The sequence below is a fragment of the Sturnus vulgaris genome, chromosome 3, assembly GCF_052056855.1.
Source record: "Sturnus vulgaris isolate bStuVul1 chromosome 3, bStuVul1.hap1, whole genome shotgun sequence".
Lineage (NCBI taxonomy): Eukaryota > Metazoa > Chordata > Aves > Passeriformes > Sturnidae > Sturnus > Sturnus vulgaris.
The window spans coordinates 25,290,384-25,308,828 of record NC_142245.1 but is presented as its reverse complement, the minus strand read 5'-3'; the positions used below and the strand labels follow the sequence as shown (position 1 = coordinate 25,308,828).

Genomic DNA, 18,445 nt, shown 5'->3' with positions numbered 1-18,445 from the left:
GCCTGCGCCGATTGGCTTACGCGGACCACGCCCTCTGCGCCCCGCCCACCGCGCGCTCGCATCCCGCGCCCACCGTCCCTCCCGCCGCTCAGGGTGTTCCCCTTTTCTGCCTGACTGGAAATTGCCGCCGACCTCGTTTGTTCCGCGAGCGGGAGGCGTGCTTGGGAGAGGCGCGCTCGCACTGCTTTGGTGCAGGCTGCTGTAATTGTTCGGACTTTTTTTTTTAAAAACTTTATCTCGTTCTTTCCGCGCCTTCCCGCGCAGGCGTCCCTGATCCGGTGGGGCCCTTGAAGGTTTCGGCGTCGCCGAAAAGCCGGCGGCGGGCGGGGCGGGTCCTTTCGGCCGAGCCGTCGCAGCCGGTGCCCGCCCCGGCCCACCATGTACTACAAGTTCAGCGGCTTCGCGCAGCGCCTCGTCGGGGCCACGGCGGCCGCCGCCTACACCCCACAGGTAACAGCCCGCACCCGGGCGGGGGCTGCGGCACCGCGGGCCTGCGTTGAGCCGGGCAGGGATCGGCCGCCCCCACGGGCACCGAACGTATCCCGGCCCCTCGCGTGACCTTGGGCGAGACGGGACGCGCGCTCTGCCCTGCAGCCCTTGAGTCCGCTTTGGGATGTACGGGGGGATTATAGCAAGGAATTAACGAGCTTTCATCACAGAGGGCTGTTCTGGAGTTGAGCAGTGCCTGGCGGGGTTTTAAAGTCACCGAATCACAGAGTCAGTTAGGTTGAAAAGAATCTCCGAGATCATCGAGTCCAGCCTGTCACGAGCACCTCTGTGTCAGCTGGACCAGGGCACCGAGTGCCACGTCCAGGCACCGTAAACACCTCCGGGGGCAGCGACTCCACCACCTCTCCGGGCAGCCCGTCCCAATATTTGAATTCCCTTTCTGTGAAGAAATTCCTCCTGTTGTCCAACCTAAACCTCCTTTGTCACAGCTTGAGGCCATTTCCTCTCATGCTGTCTTTAGTTGTTTGGGAGAAGACACTGACCCTGGCTACCCTCCTCTCAGCGAGTTGAGAGTGACAAGGTGACCCCTGAGCCTCCTTTTTTTCCCAGGCTAAACACCCCCATCCTCATAAGATTTGTGCCCCAGACCCTTCCCCAGCTCCACTGCCCTTCTCTGAATACACTCCAGCGCCGCAGTGTCCTTTCTGAAATTGGGGTCCCAGAACTGGACATGGTACTGTAACTTGCAGCTGGCAAATGCGAATAGCACTGGTCTCTGGTCCATACATGCAACAAGAATCCCCAATTGCTGAAAGCATTAAAACCCTTCCCAGGGAGGATACAAATCCATGAAAACTTGTTTAATGCAAACTGGAAACTCACATCTCCTCTATATAATGCCAACTTAGTAAATAACTGTATAGAGCTTAAGATGGCGTTCAATAAGCTTATGTTTTTCACACAGAGTGTGAAAGTGCAGAATGAAAGTACATGGTTAATTCTTCAGGAGCAAAGCAAATCTGAGTGAGGACAGAACAAACCCCAAGTACATCAGTCATTTCAAGGCGTGAGAGTTGCATATTGGTGAAAATAAATCGCAGGAATTGCTTTTCTGTACATTAGCATAAATTCCTAAGTAATATTAGGAAGATTTGTAATGTGGTTTTATCATGGGACAAATGCAGTGTGGTTGTTACACCATGTTCCATTTTCTGAGTAAAGTTTGAAAAAATTAAATTCTTACAGCTTAAAAAAACCCTAAGGAAACCTTATAACTGGAGGTTAAGAATTATAAGAATGATTTCAAAAAGTCAGCCTTTCAAAGAATTGCCTCCAAAGAGCAAACATCTGATTAAACAACACAAGTCTTAAGAAAAAAAGTAGATACAGATGCACAAACACAAATGAAATCAAAGTTATCGTTGATCTTTTTCCCAATAAATTAATTTTAAAAAGTGACTGAAATTTGTTAAAGTCACTACATTCTTGTAGATTAATTGTGATATACAACGCTATTTCATTCTTAGCCTGTTAATTCTGTTAGCAACCTACTTTACAGTTCTGGTTTCCTGGGAATCCTTGACTGTGAGAGTTTTACTTGGAAAATCCAATCATCTTCTGCAAGCAAGAATATCTTGTGAAGCAGCTGTAAAATCTTAGATTTCAAGGGGCCCAGGACAACTACGCAACTTCTTATTTTTAATTTTTTTAAGAGAACTTGATCAGACTGAGTACAGTGCTTACTCTGCCAGGGTGCTCCTAACAAGAGGAATGCTGCAGGTTACTGCAGGGCTTTATCCTGGAGCAGGCAATAGAGTGCACTCCTGTAAAGTTTACAGAAAACACCAAGGGAGTGGCCTCAAAATGTTTGACGTAGAGTTGCCATTCAGAGGGACCTACCAGGAGTGTGGGAATGATTTGACAGGAGCTCTGTGAACTTCCACGATGGAAAAAAGGCACAGTTGCTTGTGCAGGAAGGAAGAGCCCCTGCAGGGTTTTGAGGTGGCAGCTGAGGGGCTGGTGGCAGCAGCTTTGTGGTGGAGCTCTGGAGGTTCTGCCAGGCAGGAAGCCAGCAGCCTCCTGGCTCTGTCACCCTGTGAGCTGGTGATAGAGGAAAGCAACACTCTCCCCTGCTCAGCACTTAATGCATCACATTGAGGTGCTGTGGGGCCTCCTGCAGTGGGAATGGCAAGTGGGGCAAGTTCAGCAGAGGTCGACAGCCAGCTGAGGTTTGCACAGTAGTCCATGGTGGGAAGGCAAAAGACACCAGGCATAAAGTGCAAGAGGAAGGGTTCAGGCTGGACAGAAGGAAAGACCAGGAGCAGCTGCCCAGAGTGGGAGGTTGTGCACTCTGTCCTCAGGCCACAAGGCCAGGCCACACAAAACCCACAGCAACCTGGTGTCACCTTGCTCTGGACTAAAGAGCACTAGAGGGCCCTTCCATCCTGAATTACCCTAGGATCTTAAAGAAACATTGAGATAACAGACGGCTTCTGATATGGCAGTTTCTGTCCCAAGAAGGCTTTTTGTCCTCGTCTTTCCCCATCACTTTGAAAGGCTTCCTGGATAGCTGTCAGGGGTCAGGGATGCAAGAAACAGATAGAATAGATCATGTTCTCATATGTATAGCACTTACACAGTAGCAATATATCCAGCACTACTGCAGTGATTGGGGCACTTCTTACCTCTCTAGACAAAGTTATGTTCAGAGAATAAACATTGATACTTCATTTATTCAGTAGAGAGCAAAGGCTTGGGGTAGGAAGAAGGAAGGGCTTCAAGCCTAAACAGCAAAGAACCTCCTTTCTGGAAGTTACATTTTTAAAAGTTACTTTCAATCCCTTTTTACAGTGTTATTATGCCAGCTTTTTTGTATAACTTCCTTTTTTTTTTCCCCAAGCTTGACTGAATTCCCAGGTCACACATCTAGATGCATCAGTCTGCTAAAAGTGTTTTCAATAAACAGCAACTGAAATATAAGGGTAATCCTATGAGTGTTAAGGTGTTAAGTCCAAAACAAAGTAATGTTTTTCCTATTGATTTCATTGCTCCATTTCTGAAAACTGTAGCTGAGCATGTAAAGTGGTTTTCTTTTTATGCTTCTATATATTTTGATATTTCTGGAAAAGTGAAGACATCCTGTCATTCAAATTCTCCTTAGTAAAATATGCAGTATAATAATTTTCTTTGTTCTGTGCTGTTACATTCTGGTGCTTCCCAATAGAGTGCTGTTTTGCTGCAGGTTTAAGCTTTCTGTGGGCTTGCAAAATATCAGTCTAAATGGATTTCAGAAATTATTTTGCTGACAGTAACATAACTAACAGCTTATACTAACAAAAAAACCATCTCTTGAGTTTGAAATCTGTATTGTTCTTTCCATATCAGACTTAGCATGCTTAGAAGACTTGATTTTACATTTAACAAAGTTGTATAAAGTAGTCTGAACAATTTGTTTGAATAAATGGGAACTTCCTTAGCTAATTGAGGAGTGAAATAGTTTCAAAACTACTCATATTTAGGAGGATAATGACTGCCATAACCATTACAAATTCAATAAAAATATGAATTCAAAGACTTAGCTTATGTTTAAAGTACAGACACTGGGACCACTTCCAAATGGTGTCAGATGAGGACAAGAAGTTTTCCTCGTTCTTCTACTGAACATGATGCTAGCAGAAACTTACTTGTACTACAGTATCTTCACTTGGTACATCTTATTTTGCTTGTAGCTATTTAAAGCCCCCATGAGCCACAGATATTTTGAGTTTAGCAAATATGAATTGCTTCGAGTTGGTGAGAATCTATAATATGTAACCTTTTATGCCCTAGATAATACGTACACAAAATCACTGTCACTGGATCATCATCCATGTACAAAGAAAGACTCAAGTGGTTTTACCTAAGAGCCTTGTGTTAGTCATAACAAATATATTTAATTTTAGGCAGTGAGGTGTATTCTACTGTGAAGGACCTGCTAGTTAGTTTAGAAGTGTCTAGGTTCAGTAGGTTCATAAAAGTTATTTCAATGCATGTTCTAAAATACTGATCCCCAAAGTCACTGCCCCATTTCCCTTTGGCCCTTACCTCAGTTTTCTCTCCTTTCTCACTCTCAGGTCTGTTTGGGCAACTCCCCTTACATTTAAAAACTTAAGTGCTGCTATCTGCATTAAATTATGCTCCAAATCCTTAAGTATTTTTGCTGGCAGGAAAATGTATATACAACTTGCAAATTCATACTAGCGAGGTGTAAATTTGTTTTAACTTAGAGCCTGATGGCCAACCAAGAGATGCATTGGATTCTAAGATCTTCGGACCTCTGACATGAAAACAAACACACTTTACAGAAGGGTAGACAGAGAATTCTGTTTGCTCTTTTGGATTAGCTACATGTCTTGACCTTTCATTGAGGACTTCAGCATTTGAAAAAGTCATTGCTGTAACATGCTGATGAAATCAGCTAATGTTGACTCTTCTGCATAACTACAGCTGCTGTACTTTGTCCAAGACTTGGAAAAAGATCATGTTATAGTGATTAAAAATGAAAGATTAATATCAGAAGAGGAATTATTAATGATTAACTTTTTTTTTTTTAAATGAAGCTTAGGTCAAATGTGTAGAGGCATTAATTCCTCAGTACTAACCAGAGTGTAGTGAGACACTGATGTCATAAAACAAACCCGTGGTTTTCATAATGTTAAATACCATGACCGAAGGTCATTTAAGGTGTGTCAGTTCTTAAAAATTTTCTGCAGTGAAATTCAGCCTTTACATTACACTGTGGATTTCTCGTCAGCCATGTTAAGCTTAGTAAGCTGGGTGTAAATACCATAAAAGTATGGTATACCCAGCAAGTATTTAAAGATAAAACACTTGCCACTTTTTCTCAATCACCACAGGCAAGTACCAAGTTGGAACAGCCACACATTTGCACTAATTTAACTGAGCTTGGTTGGGGTTGGCCAAGACACAATTTCATGCATGGAATTCAAGTGAAATTTTACATTGGTGAGGAACTCTAATTAATGCAGTGTCTGCGTTAAGCAAACTGAACCGTCTCCCTTCTGCAGCATGTGTTTTTTTGTATTCATTCCTGAAGCTAGTGAACCACATCAGTATTTTTATTTAAATTGCTGTATGGTGTTCTTAAGTGGCACCATGCTGCTTTGGAAGTAATTTACACCAGTACATTGATGATTACGTGAGTTTTCTGAACTGGTTCCATTTGATTTCACAATGAAGTTTGTATCTCGAGTCAGATCTGATGCTGTGGCTCCTGCAGAAGAGGATCTTACAACTATCTGAGCAGGAATATATTTCTGAAGGCTGAAAAAGTATGCAATAACCTACAGTTGTTGACTTACTAACTATTTATTGAAGTTTTTAGATGGCACAGCTCCTGAAAACATTGGGCTTTCAGGAAGGCAAAAGGGACATTCAGATCTGGAAACTTTAAGGCACAGGAAAGATGTGCATTTTCACATTTGCTGTGATACAAACAATCAAGAAGGCAAGAAAAGCTTTGGAGAAGTCACCTGCACATTTAGTATAAGCATCTGTTCTGTAGTTATTTCTGTCAAATCACCAACTTCTTAAGGACAAATCTAATAAAGTACTTAAAGTTCCTATAGACAAAAATACTTGTCCAAAATTGCTTTCTTCAAGGCCTTTGATGTATCTGGTACTTGGCCTTGAATATATAGTTAGTCACTTCCCCTGCCTAAGAATAGTTCCCTAGATGCTTCCTTCATAGCACTGTGGTCAGAACTGGTCACTGGTGTTAAATAATTCAGCAGTGCTTACCTTCTGTGCAAGCCTGCTCAGTAGGAAGCCGTTAGGTACTGAATGTACCAAGAAATTCAGTTTTGCTGCTGCCTTTCAAAACATGATCAAAAAGGTCACAAGGGGATTCTAATAATCAGTCAGGCACTAGAAGAGTGGGAAGCTGAACCCAGATCTTCAGGGTACAGCACTGATGACCATTCCATAGGATATTTTGGGAGGCTGAGAAATCTCTTTTTTTCTGCTGAAAATGCCCATTGTAATAGAGAATTTGCATAAGGAAAATGCATGTCTGGTCTATGGCTGGCACAAAAGAAAGAGTGCCAGTCTGCTTCCAGCTCCAAATACTGTCAGACAGTTCTGTTCAATACAAAATGCATCAACTGGTTCTTTGAACAGAAACCAGAATTTCAGTGCAGTCTTAACTTGACCCGTGGCTACTTCTGTTTGTAATAAAAACCTGTTGCATTAAACTAACTGTACAATGCTTTAATTTCTGTGGCAAGTTAGGAAAAAAAATTTGCAGCTGTTTTGAGAGCCATCATGTAAAACATCACTGCCACATGTGCAGACATAACTGTTAAATCTAATACATATATAAACATATATAAACGTAACTGTTAAATGTAATTACAGTAATAAAGACAAGAAGGCCACCTCATATTGGCTGTGACTTTATGCCCTTAATAACAGAACTGAATTATGTAGTTTCTAGGTATGGCAAATGTAGAGTACAGCCTTGTGAACTGAAAGGAAGTTGAGCTGTGCTGCTCATGGGGAGTACAACATCTGAACTATAGGATGTAGTTTCACCTGCACAAAATATCCACTATATCAGGGACTCTGAAGGGCCTGGAGCACCACTTACAACTTCTGTATAACCCAAATGATCCTCATCTATTTTTTTTTTTTTAATCCCCAAACTATACATCCAAATTATTTAAGGCACAGTTATTTATGGCTCCTGCTTGCAGGAGGTAAAGCTCATTCCTCACTGTGACCCTTGATCCTAATCCTGCTGCTCAGAGAGTCCTAGATAATCTGTGTACGTAACAGAAGCAGTAATTTGGACCAAGTACCAGCACAGAGAAATAACAGCTATAAATTCATGCCATGAGGAAACTGGAAGGGAGGCTGCTATTTTCCCTGCTAAGCTCTGACCTCAAGTTGTCACTGAGATATTGGTGGGCCAGCAATGTGGTTGTCACAAATCTTCATGCCAGATAAATACTCTTTAATGTATCCTTGTAATGACTGGCAGCGTGCCTGCGTAATATAGCAATTTGTACATTTGCAAGTGTGATGTACCTTGATATTTTAATCTTTATTTATGCAGGGTCTCAAACCATTAGTTCCCACTAAAGCCCCAGATCCGATTTTTGGGACAAGTAAACCTGCTCCAGGTTTACCATCAACTGATCCTTTCTTGAGTACAAACAAGGTGCCAGACCTACAGAAAATTTTTCAGGTAATGACAACTTTGAGAATAGCTTAAAGAAAACTGGAGAAGGGGACATAACAGTCCTTATTTTAACGTAGCTAACTACTTTTGCCATTCTACAATGCCTGAATTCTGTAAAGTCTAGTCAAGAAACTGTCATTTACAGTATAATCTGTATACTTGTATTATACTGCAAAGTATATATATGCCTTGTGTAGGAGATAAATACAGAAAGTAGATAAATGCAGTAACATTGTCTTTTTGCTGACTTCATAAATTGGTTGCTATATTATTTTGACTATTGGAAGCCCTTTCTCTCTGGGAATCCAAGTGTATGCTTTAAAGCAGATGTGGATGAGGAAAGCAAATTGTTCCTTTTTTGTGTATAGTAATTTGAATGTTGCTGAAGCTGTTTATAGTGCAGTGTAAGAGCAGCACAGTAAAGTTTTAAAGCCAGTTTGTTAGCTATGGAATTTCTAAATGTAAGACTTTTCTTAAAACAAATTAGTTAAGCTTTTTTTAAAGTATCAACAATGTGCTTTATATAATGTTCCCTTTTCTCTCTTACATGCCACTTGCATTTGGAATGTGTCAGTCTGACTTGGTGAATAATTTTTTATACATATCTTTTCACATTCTGTTCTTAGTGACACTTCCCATCTAGGTCCTCTTGAGAAGTATTTCAAGATACATTCTTTCTGCTTGCACTTAACAGCTTTAGCTAACAAAATTAATTTGCCTTCTCATTTGTCTTGCTAAACAAAATACACTTGGTTGTAGTGAGCCTATTTGTCAGGAGGTTTCCCTCTCGGAAGTCTCTTAATTTATCCAAGGTAGCTTATTCCTTAATGACCTCAGTATGGGTGTTAATTTGTTTTTTGCTTGTTTTTTCCTTGAACTCTTCCCACAGAGATCAGATGGGCTGCCAGTACACCTGAAGCGAGGATATCCAGATAGGATGCTCTATCGGACCACAATGGCTCTGACAATAGGAGGGACTATCTACTGTCTGGTAGCACTGTACATTGCCTCACAGCCAAAAAACCAAAAATAAATGAACCACACCTCATGGGACTCTCAGCACGCCTCTGAAGGATATCCTCCATGTACCACTTCACACTAAAAGCTGTTCCCTGTGATTACATAGGGTTCATTACTGAGATCGGAGTTCTTGGAGAAAATGTTTTTAAATCGGTTGCCTTATGTATTCTAAAACACCAATATAAACAGAGAAATACATTATTTTAACATATGGTTGTAGCTGTTTTTGTCTTGCAGGTGTTTATAAACAGTTGGAGAAAGTTAAGCTTTTCCTTCTATCCCTCCCCCAACTTAACGTTAGAGAGAGGACAGGACAAATAATTTGTGAGCTATGCACCGCATTTCTTAGTGGAAGGATGCTGCTAGTTTCCAAAACACTAAAAGCAAATAATTTAATTATAGCATACTGGGAACCTGTTTCTGTCCTATACAGGTCATTTTACATAAGCAGCTGGCAATGAAACTTTTCCAAATGCTGGCATATTAGCAAATAATACACCACCTCTGGTGGTAGGACAAAGGGTTTGTCTCCCTGGAGCATTTGAAGTGCATTTATTCCATAACTGTAGCATCACTGTATGCAGCAGAGTGCACCATTATTGTAGCATCAGTTACACCAGTTTTTGGACTCCCTTTGTCAAACTGTATTATCATGCAATAAAGATAGCAACATGAATACTAAAAGAGGCAAGTCTCAAAAGTTTCAGAGCATTTCAGCATGCCTGGTAGTAAAATAAACATACTGGTACACTTAAAGTTCAACTTGTACATCCCAAATCACAAAATTTGTTCAGCTACCTTGCTGTCATCTTTTTGAGATGGTAAATCTCTTAAAACCCTCTCCCAGACTGCACTATGTATTTAACAGTAATTTTTGGTGAAGCAAGTCACTGTCATAATTCAGCTGCTTACTGTTTCCAGGTGCCTGCAGATTGCTATTTGTGTACACACATTTCTGTGGATACAACCCTTTATATTTCCCTTGTAATAGCATAGCCTTGAACTGCAAGTTTCATACAAGTCTTCACAAAATGCATTCTCTTATTTCATAGCTCCTCCTCTGCCCCGAACATTGATTTGCTAGCCTCTGCAAAAACCCATCTCAGAACTGTGCAGAAACAACCTTCAAAGTAAATAAGAAAAATAGTTGATAAAGGAAACTAGAACTTCCTTTGTTCAATATTTTACTCAAAACATTCTGATTTTTTTCCACTTAAGTTACATCAAAGCCTTATTACTGCTTCTTAGGAAAGAAAATAGCTGCTTGTACTGTGATCTCAGGTTTCAGTCAATGTTGGTATTTTTCAGGATGGGAGAGATTTAAGTAAATGAAAAACAGTTTTGTAAGGTCAGCAACAGTCAAAGAATAGCAGAGAATAAATTCTGCAGGAACTGATAGTTGTGTTGCCTCTACTGATAAAATATTTTCACCTCAGTAGCCTCTGCTTCCCTGGCACTCAATCTTGTGCTGTAGGCTGTTAAATACTACAAAAAATGAAAAAAAAGAAGAAAGAGGAAACAGCACAGTAGATTGTTGTCTGTCTTCCCTACATACCATCTATCAAGCACTAACTACAAGAATTTTCTAGTAAAGGATAAATTGTGCACATAAACTTGACAGGTAGGTTTTCGTGAAGCCAAGCTTTGTTCAGAGTATTCCCATGCTCTTAGTTTTCCGATTTGGTTTTAGTTTTATTGGAGGGGTGGGTTAGGGATTTTCTTTTTTGTTTTTGTGATAGTACTGTGTTTTTTTGGTTTAAACCAACTATTTTTAGCACTCATCTAGAGGATAACAACCTTCTGCTTGTTGCTAAAGCAGATGTGGATAAAATAACCAATCTGTTACCCCATAGCTCATTAGCCAGTGGGAATACTCTTGTGGAAAGAATGACAGCCTTAGCACTTAGACCCAGCTTGCTTAAACTAACCCAGCTAGGACACTGGGTTCATGTCTTGCAGTTAGAGGTCATGGCGGAATCCACGGATAGCAGAATTGCCCTGGGCCTCCCTTTTTCAGCTCTATGTCAGCAGCTAAGGACACTTGCCAAAGGGACAAAAACCACCCATAAGGTTTTGCAAATAAACAGACTACATAATCCATTGCACTTTCCCCCCCACTTCTGGCCCCCCAGTGTCTGGATTTTGAAAAACTATTCGCTTTGCCCTCCTTGCAAAAGCTGACCCAGCTGAAGCAGGATGAGAGTTCTGCTTGAGCTTCTGAGATTCACATCCATGGTTCAGTTGGGCGTTAAAGAGCAAAGAGGCTTATCTGCAGCCATTGAGTACAGCTCCAGGTCTGAATGAAAGGGTAGACTGCATTTCTATATTCCCTCAGCAAAGTACTTTGAAAAACAGGAGTTTCCAAGCTGTAACCACTTTAGTCTGTGGCAGCAAAGCCTTGCCCCTTTCCTCAATTAGTTTTGAGATCATCATGAATAAATCACAACATGGTAAATCCTTTTTCTCTGTAGAGAAAACAAGTATTTTAAAATATTGATGCCAGATTTCTGTGAGGATTCAAGTGTTTTGAATTATTATTTGTGATACAGAGTCCTAATCATCATCTTAAGCCTTCAAGAACACCCTTACCTCTGAAAGGAGTAGTCTGACCCTGGCCTGATTTTTAAATAAAGTCTTAAGTAAGGAGTGACTTGCAGGATCAAGGCTATTCAATATTGTGAGTTGTCATCTGCATAAATAAGAATCTAATGGGAACTACAACTTCATTATAGTGTTCTTGTTTTATAAAAACCCTCTCAGTTTTATCTTAGAAAATATGCAACCTACCAACACAGAGGAAAAAAAAAGGTGTGGGGAGCCTTTTTAAAATGATAGCTTATACTCTAGTGTTTTGGTTTGAATGTATATTAGAGACTAAATTATAATAAGCTCTCATACCCTAAGGTGCCAAGTTTGGAGCTGAGATTTATAATACACTGGAACAAAATTATCTCGTGGGTAATCATCTATCCCCTATGGCATTATCTTATTGCTAAGAGACTGGTTTTCCTCCTTAAATGATTTCTGTGGCAACCTGGATTCAATAGTTATATCATTGTAATAGTTTTTAAATAAGATCTCCTCCCCTACCTTTTGTGTGGGAGTAGTAGAATAAATGCATTTGAGAAGCCGTTGATATTATGCACATATGTCTTACAGCTGTTTTAAAAATTAAAGTGTGTTAAGGAGAGGATTCCTCCACAGAATTGTAGTGTGACCATACAGCCTCAACAGGCTTTTGCCTTAACATTTTAAATTGTCAACAGATTGATTATTTCCATACTGAGGCATTAACTGTTTGATCTTGCCTTAAAGCAAAACTTTCAAATTGAAAGGCACTATAAAGGAATAAAACCATGAGAAACTAGAAAATTGGGAATCTAATCTTACAGACCTAAAAAAAGCCAAAATGAATGTTTAAGAGCAGTTTATTTGCATACATGTACATGGTACTTATTCTGTCTTTATCCTCCTTTCTGCCTTCCAAGAGGCTTTAAGAATCACAGCTCGGATGGAGGGTTTTTGGTGACTTCTCTCACAAACCATTCTCCTGCAGATCTTAAACTTTGAAAAATTCAGATGCTTTTCTACAAAGAGAAAAATGGGCATGTATTGGCTAAGCTGTAAAATTATGCTAAACTGTTCTGAAAAAAGTGCAAGATACCTGCATTTTATGACAGAGTAATTTTTTCCCCTTTCCTGCCCTTCACCTCAGTAAAGAGCTTCAGAAGAAAGCCAAAGCTTGATACCTGTTTTAAAATGGATAGGGGGAAGAATTTGCCTGTATTCTAAGCATTAGTCAAGCAGTAGGCACAATAAACAACCTTTTAAGCATTTTGCATATTCATTACTAACTGCATCTTCATTTATAAAAGATCATTAATTTGAAACAATTCCAGTTAGCTGCAGTGCAAGTGATGCACAGATTGCTAAGAGATAGAAGCATATTTGCTGTGAGGGAGTGCAGGCATCCCTGTGGATCAGGAAATAGTGTATACGCTGTCAAGCATCAGTGTGGTATCTCACTAACACCAGATCTTACCTCCTGATGCTTCCCACATGATCCCAGGCTGCTTTTGGATATGGCACTAGACAGAAGGAACCACTTTTTTGTACATTAATTATCTCAAAATACAAGAAAGTTGAGTTTGAGGATCTGTTTTCTCACACATATACCACCCAGTATGTTGCAGACAGCCCAGCTCTACAAGCCCAGGGGCTACAAGAAGGCAGTCGTCATCCTCTGGCTCCATAGAGACATGATACTCCCTGATAAAATGTTTTTTCTGAATGATTTTGCCTGGTGGATCCAGTGCTGCAAAACTGGGGATGTGGGAGAGAGGGGAAAGTATTTTTCCTCATTTCACATCAGCTACATACCACTCTTACTTTTCCCCCTTCCTCACTCCCACATTTTTTATTCTGAAGACCATGAAAATTTTTCTAGTCACTTCCTTTTTTACATCGTTTCTTAAATATTCTGTCCCACAAAAGAAATGAAATTGTTTCTAAGGGCTTCAGAAGAACTTCTGAAATATTCATATCATATTCATATAATCTGTCACATGTATTTTTTCTCTGCAAGCTGGAACAAGCCCTGGAAGTCTCCTTTGTCAAGTACACGATCCTGCCAACCCACTGAAAGTCTTAATTTAGTGAGAAGTCTTTGAAGAAGCTGTTCTACAGGTGTACAAACACAAGAGCATCAAATGACTCGCTGCTTACAAGCACCAGACTGTATTTCAAAGAAAGAGGGGAAATACTTCTTCCCTGCAACATTCTTAACACTTCAAGCCGTGTTACCTCAAATGCTTTTTTGTACCCTTTTTCATACCTTCCTTACAATTCAGTCACACATATTCATTTTACTATAAGTGCTTTATCTATTTATGGTGTGGTGCTACCTCAAATATCTTGGATACCTTTCACCTCTGAGCCCTAATTTTGCACACCCAAAATTGGAAATATAGGCGTCAATTATAGTGTGTGTCTATTACAAAGCTTTCACTTGAGGCATGGAGACGCTGACAGCATCCATGGCAGAGTTCATTCCACCCTGCCTGGGTTAGCCAGATGTTCTTCCAACCACAGGAAGCCATTCTTATCCTTTTGAAAGGTTCTTACGTGTGAGGAAGATAATCTTTAGTTGCTTACCTACTCACAGGAGAAGGCTGTATAGAAGGCTAATCCACAATACTGCATAAATGCAAATTGTGTCTTCCCTTAAACTAAAAGCAGAACAGCACTCTGCAAGGAAACAAGGGGAACATGTTTGGTGGGGTGGAGAGCTTGTAAATGTCAGTTCCACCAACTTGATCTTGGCTTGCAACAAGGAGAGCAAGACTAATGAAATGCAGCTTTTCTAGCGTAAAGAACAAGTGCCACATATTAAAGCTTGTTCTTGCATAAGCTTAAGGAAAATTTATTAGTCTAATTGGAACTGATTAAGAAATTCTGCTCTTATGCAAAACAAAACCCGCACTTCATCACACTCATTGTCAGCAGCATAACTGGAGAATTAACAGGAGGCAAGACTTTAGGCTTTTACAAAACAACATCAACTGCAGGGAAACCCTATTCTGCAGTCAAGCAGGTTGGAGTCCACCTAAGGTTCATAAGGTGGAGACACCAAGCAGCTTGCAGCACTGTATCCTTACACTGTCTTTTCAGAGATGCATGCTTTCAAAACAAACCGAAAGAGTGATTTCTGGCACTCTCATAGACCTACAGGTTTCAGCTGCAGCCCTTCCTGAAGCTCTATAACAGCTTTCCATGGCCACTGAAGAATGGCTCACTAGTCAAAGAGGTGAGTTTTTGCTTAGACACATTCCCAGCTATGCCAAACCTCGCTGATAATGCCTGTGTAGCTTGCCCACAGATTTGTGTATTTGATCTCTCTGTACTGCAACATGTATAAAATGTAAACATAATACAATATCCAAATGTGACAATATCAAAATACTAGAATAACTCCAAAATACATATGCCCTTCAGGAAATTTATCAAATGTGTGGCATATCTTTCACTGACAAGCAGCTTGCAATAAGAAACTGTGGTATGGATTTCCTGGACTCAAATTCCATCTTAATTTAAATTGTATTGGGTAAACCAAACTAAGGGAAAAGAGAAAGAATCTGTCAGTCGCAGTATTAACTAGAGTCATCCCCTCTCCCTGGTTTTTGCATACTGTAAACTCAAATGACCACTTGATACATACATTTTATCAGGATCACTGATCTGTGTTTATCTTCTAATCTTTTAAAATTTTAACTGGCTGCATAAGTCTTCAAATGCTCAATCAAGCCTGAACTGCTCTTAACCTCCCTTTTATAAGATCGCTATAATATCTTATCTTGTATTAGCACTTCTGATCCTGATAACTGAGTTTAAAGTTGCTGAACTCAGTGCATGAATGAGGAATTAGGTGCTTTGTTTCTCAGAACTAACACACAGATATGCATACACAGTGCGTGCAAGGATAATTCTGGTTTTCAGTTGTACTTCAGGAAAAATATATCTCCAAGAAGAGCAATAAATAAATAAATAAATGGAATCTAGCAACTTTAACATTTTACCTGTAACAAACAGGTTTGCACCACTGACTTGAAGAAATTAAAGTTATGTGAAACCAAATAAAATCTGTCTTCATAAGACAAAGGAAAAGTTTTAAAACCCCATGTTTTTATCCAGCATGTTGAAATCCACTCTAAACAATTTGGAGCTTAATTATTACTGCACTCTGAAACTTCACATTTTAACATTCATTAGGAAAAAATGCACTAAAAATGCCTTGCTACTCCTCATTAAAGAATTGTTTCAGTTTTACACTGTTAGGAGGTGCATGACTGCTCTCCTAGAGCTGCAAATGCTGGAGACACGATGGTCTCCAAATGAGCTTGCTCTCAAACAAGTGGTTTTCTGTTCATGAATTTTTGTGTGGCAAAATTGCAAAGCTCCTATATGCTATAATTTTTAGAGTCAGCTTTGCTAGTACACACAGTGTCAGGCCAGAACTAGAAGAGCCCTGCCAAGTTGCCATGAATTGGACCCATCCTGTCTCCTGGGGCTGAATCAGAACAAGTCTTGGTTCTGGCAAGGTATAAACTCATTTTTAGATTGTCTTTCCACACTCTTCACCATTTTATCAGCACAACCTGTAGGTTCCATAGCAACCTGCCCAAGTTTAATTCTTACTGGCAAAATCCAGACCAAATTTGAAGTGGTACCAGTAAAAGAACAGAGTTCTTTATGTTTGGGTTATAGTGATCTGTACACAAACATTCAAAGTTAGGGTGAAAAGAAGCAGGGGAAAAAAAGAAACAAACACCAAACCATAAAACCAAGATACCTGGCAGAGTTTCTATCCATTTTAACAGATCTTGACAGGAAATACCTACAGATTCTTCCCCTCTCAAGGGTCCTTCCATATTTTATCTCTCCCTTTCAGAAAGATCAAGTAGCAGAGAGCAAATTCTTTCCCATGAAGCTCTTAGTAATAGGTCACATCTGCAGCTCCAGACACAGGACTTGTGCAAGATGCCAATGAAAGTGCTTACTGTGAATTTGTGCCTGCACATGTGACCAATTTTGATGCTCTTTTAGGACAGTAAAGTTGATGTGATGCACAGTACAGACCAAACTATAAAGCAATTATAATAAAATTGTCCTTTTACCATCTGAGATATCTACACAAATCTGTGTTGTCATACTAGCCTAGTGAGATCATCTGCAGGGATAATACAACCTAGAGGCTGCAAGGTGGGTGTCAGGGCTGGGGTTTGGATCTCCCTCTTGTTTCCTGTGATGAGACCAGTGCATTAATAAAAGCACTGTTTACATATGGTAGACTCACAATCTATCACCTACAGAACACTGTTACAATGACCAAAAGGTTTGGGGTTTTTTTGTTTTGTTTTTTTAATTTGAAAAGAGTTACCAAATTTTTCACTGAGTACCACATACTTTATAGACCCAAGATGCTGATTTGACTCTTCCTACAAGGACAAATTTCCTTTGCCTGAATCTAGTTCTATCACTTTGTACTAATGTGTTTTATTTTTCAGACTTTAAACAAAGACTACAAGAGTGGTATGAAAAATCTACTTTTACTTAAGAATGCAGTGTGAGCGAGAACTAGTCTTGTATAATTAAGTTTGAAAGCTCCTCACAGTAATTTTATAATGTATTTTTATAGATACAAAATCCTTGGAGATTTAATGTTATATTTTGTATATAATACCATTTACAACTTCTGATTTTGATCTAAATCCTTTTGATTTACTCGCAGTAAATTACAGTACACCCAACTCTGTGACTGAAGCCAAATATTACAGTCCACGTGAATCTTGGCTAGAGTTTCACCTGAGTGATACATGAAAGGGGTGCAGAAACCAATGTAGAAGTAACAGTGTATTTGCTATCATTTTTTCACAACAAAGAATAATTTATGGCCAGACACACTGGAATAAATTTTGTGTACATGTAACACATTTCTTAGATTCACTTTGAAACCATCTTTATCTCATACAAGGTCAGTAACCTGTTATAAGATAAAGGAGCATTTTTTAGTAGCGATGGCACTAACAACTACAAGCAACTTCAGAGCTGTGTTTGTGGAGAGCAGCTGGGTTCTGTGAATCAGAAGAGTCTGTTGGATCTGGAAGCTTGAATGGCCATGGAGCATCATCTTATCAGTATAAATTTTATTTTTGTAGCGTTTAGAACAAGTTCAATTATTACTTGCAGCAGCTCCATTTTTAGCATAGCAAAATGGTCCTTTGTTTGTAGCCATTTGTATCATTTTTGTTACAAATCAAATGTGATTTACTCTATTAATCCTTAACAACATTTTCTTAGAAATGAACTATGGGATTTTCATTTCAATACTGTAATAAAAGGTTTGAAATCTATTTCATGGCTTGGACAAGAAGAATTGTCGGAAGAAAAAAAAAAGAGGTGTCGTTCTCATTTTATCTGCTCAAAGTAAATTTAGGATAATGACATTTTCATTCAATGGCCCTCTAGGGGTAAGAAAAATTCTGGGGCATTTCTATTTCAAGTTGATCTTAAAGGAGTCTATTTGCTTTGAAACAAAATGTACTAATCTCAGGTAATCTAACCTTGAGAAGTTGTAGACTTCAGAACAAAATAAACTACATAATGTTTCTGAACCTTTAAATGACACCCCATCTCCCTCACCCCATTCCCTCAAACACCAACCAAGCAAACAAAACAACAACAACAGAAGCCCCCCACCCCTCCCCAAAAGGGAGGAAACCCAAACCCACTCTAGAATTTCTGGGATAAAACCATTGTACAGAAACACATGCACAATTTCTTACAGGTCTCTTTGTCCTTCTGCATATTAAACTATTCAATGAATTTAAGCCAAGCTTGTAGCATTTCTGTTCCATGGGAAGTGACTGCCTTGACAAAAGGTTTTTAAGAAAACAAAGTAAAACTACATTTGTCTGGCTCTTAGTGTAAATGGCTTGGTGGTGCTCTAACAAGCACATTTACCTTTCATAGAGATGAGTGAGTGAACTATTCTAGACTAAATACCCTAGAATAGAATGTACAATACAAAAAAATAAAGAGAAATCAGGATAGACACTTATTTTAAGGCTAATTAAGCATAATGAAGACTGAAAAAAAGCACGGAGGAAAAAATTCAGTGAGGTTTTACAGTGAACTATTACAGATTTTAATACATATAGATCAGTACACATGACATTA

The 18,445-nt window shown here is 39.5% G+C and overlaps 1 protein-coding gene across 1 annotated transcript; it reads left to right on the top strand.

Moving 5' to 3' along the window:
- Positions 1 to 90: 90 nt before the first annotated feature.
- Positions 91 to 8,921, top strand: COX7A2L (cytochrome c oxidase subunit 7A2 like). The gene is made up of 3 exons (XM_014883179.2): positions 91 to 450; positions 7,565 to 7,696; positions 8,580 to 8,921. The coding sequence occupies exons 1-3, from the start codon at positions 379 to 381 to the stop codon at positions 8,721 to 8,723; spliced, it is 348 nt and encodes a 115-aa protein (XP_014738665.1). The 5' UTR covers positions 91 to 378; the 3' UTR covers positions 8,724 to 8,921.
- Positions 8,922 to 18,445: the final 9,524 nt, after the last annotated feature.

What these genes read in the sequence shown, in the direction of transcription:
- COX7A2L (XM_014883179.2), top strand. Translation starts at nt 379, where the DNA reads ATGTACTACAAGTTCAGCGGCTTCGCGCAGCGCCTCGTCGGGGCCACG. An exon ending in CCGCCGCCTACACCCCACAG is followed by an intron (nt 451 to 7,564) that starts GTAACAGCCCGC and finishes TTATTTATGCAG; the next exon opens with GGTCTCAAACCATTAGTTCC. An exon ending in ACCTACAGAAAATTTTTCAG is followed by an intron (nt 7,697 to 8,579) that starts GTAATGACAACT and finishes CTCTTCCCACAG; the next exon opens with AGATCAGATGGGCTGCCAGT.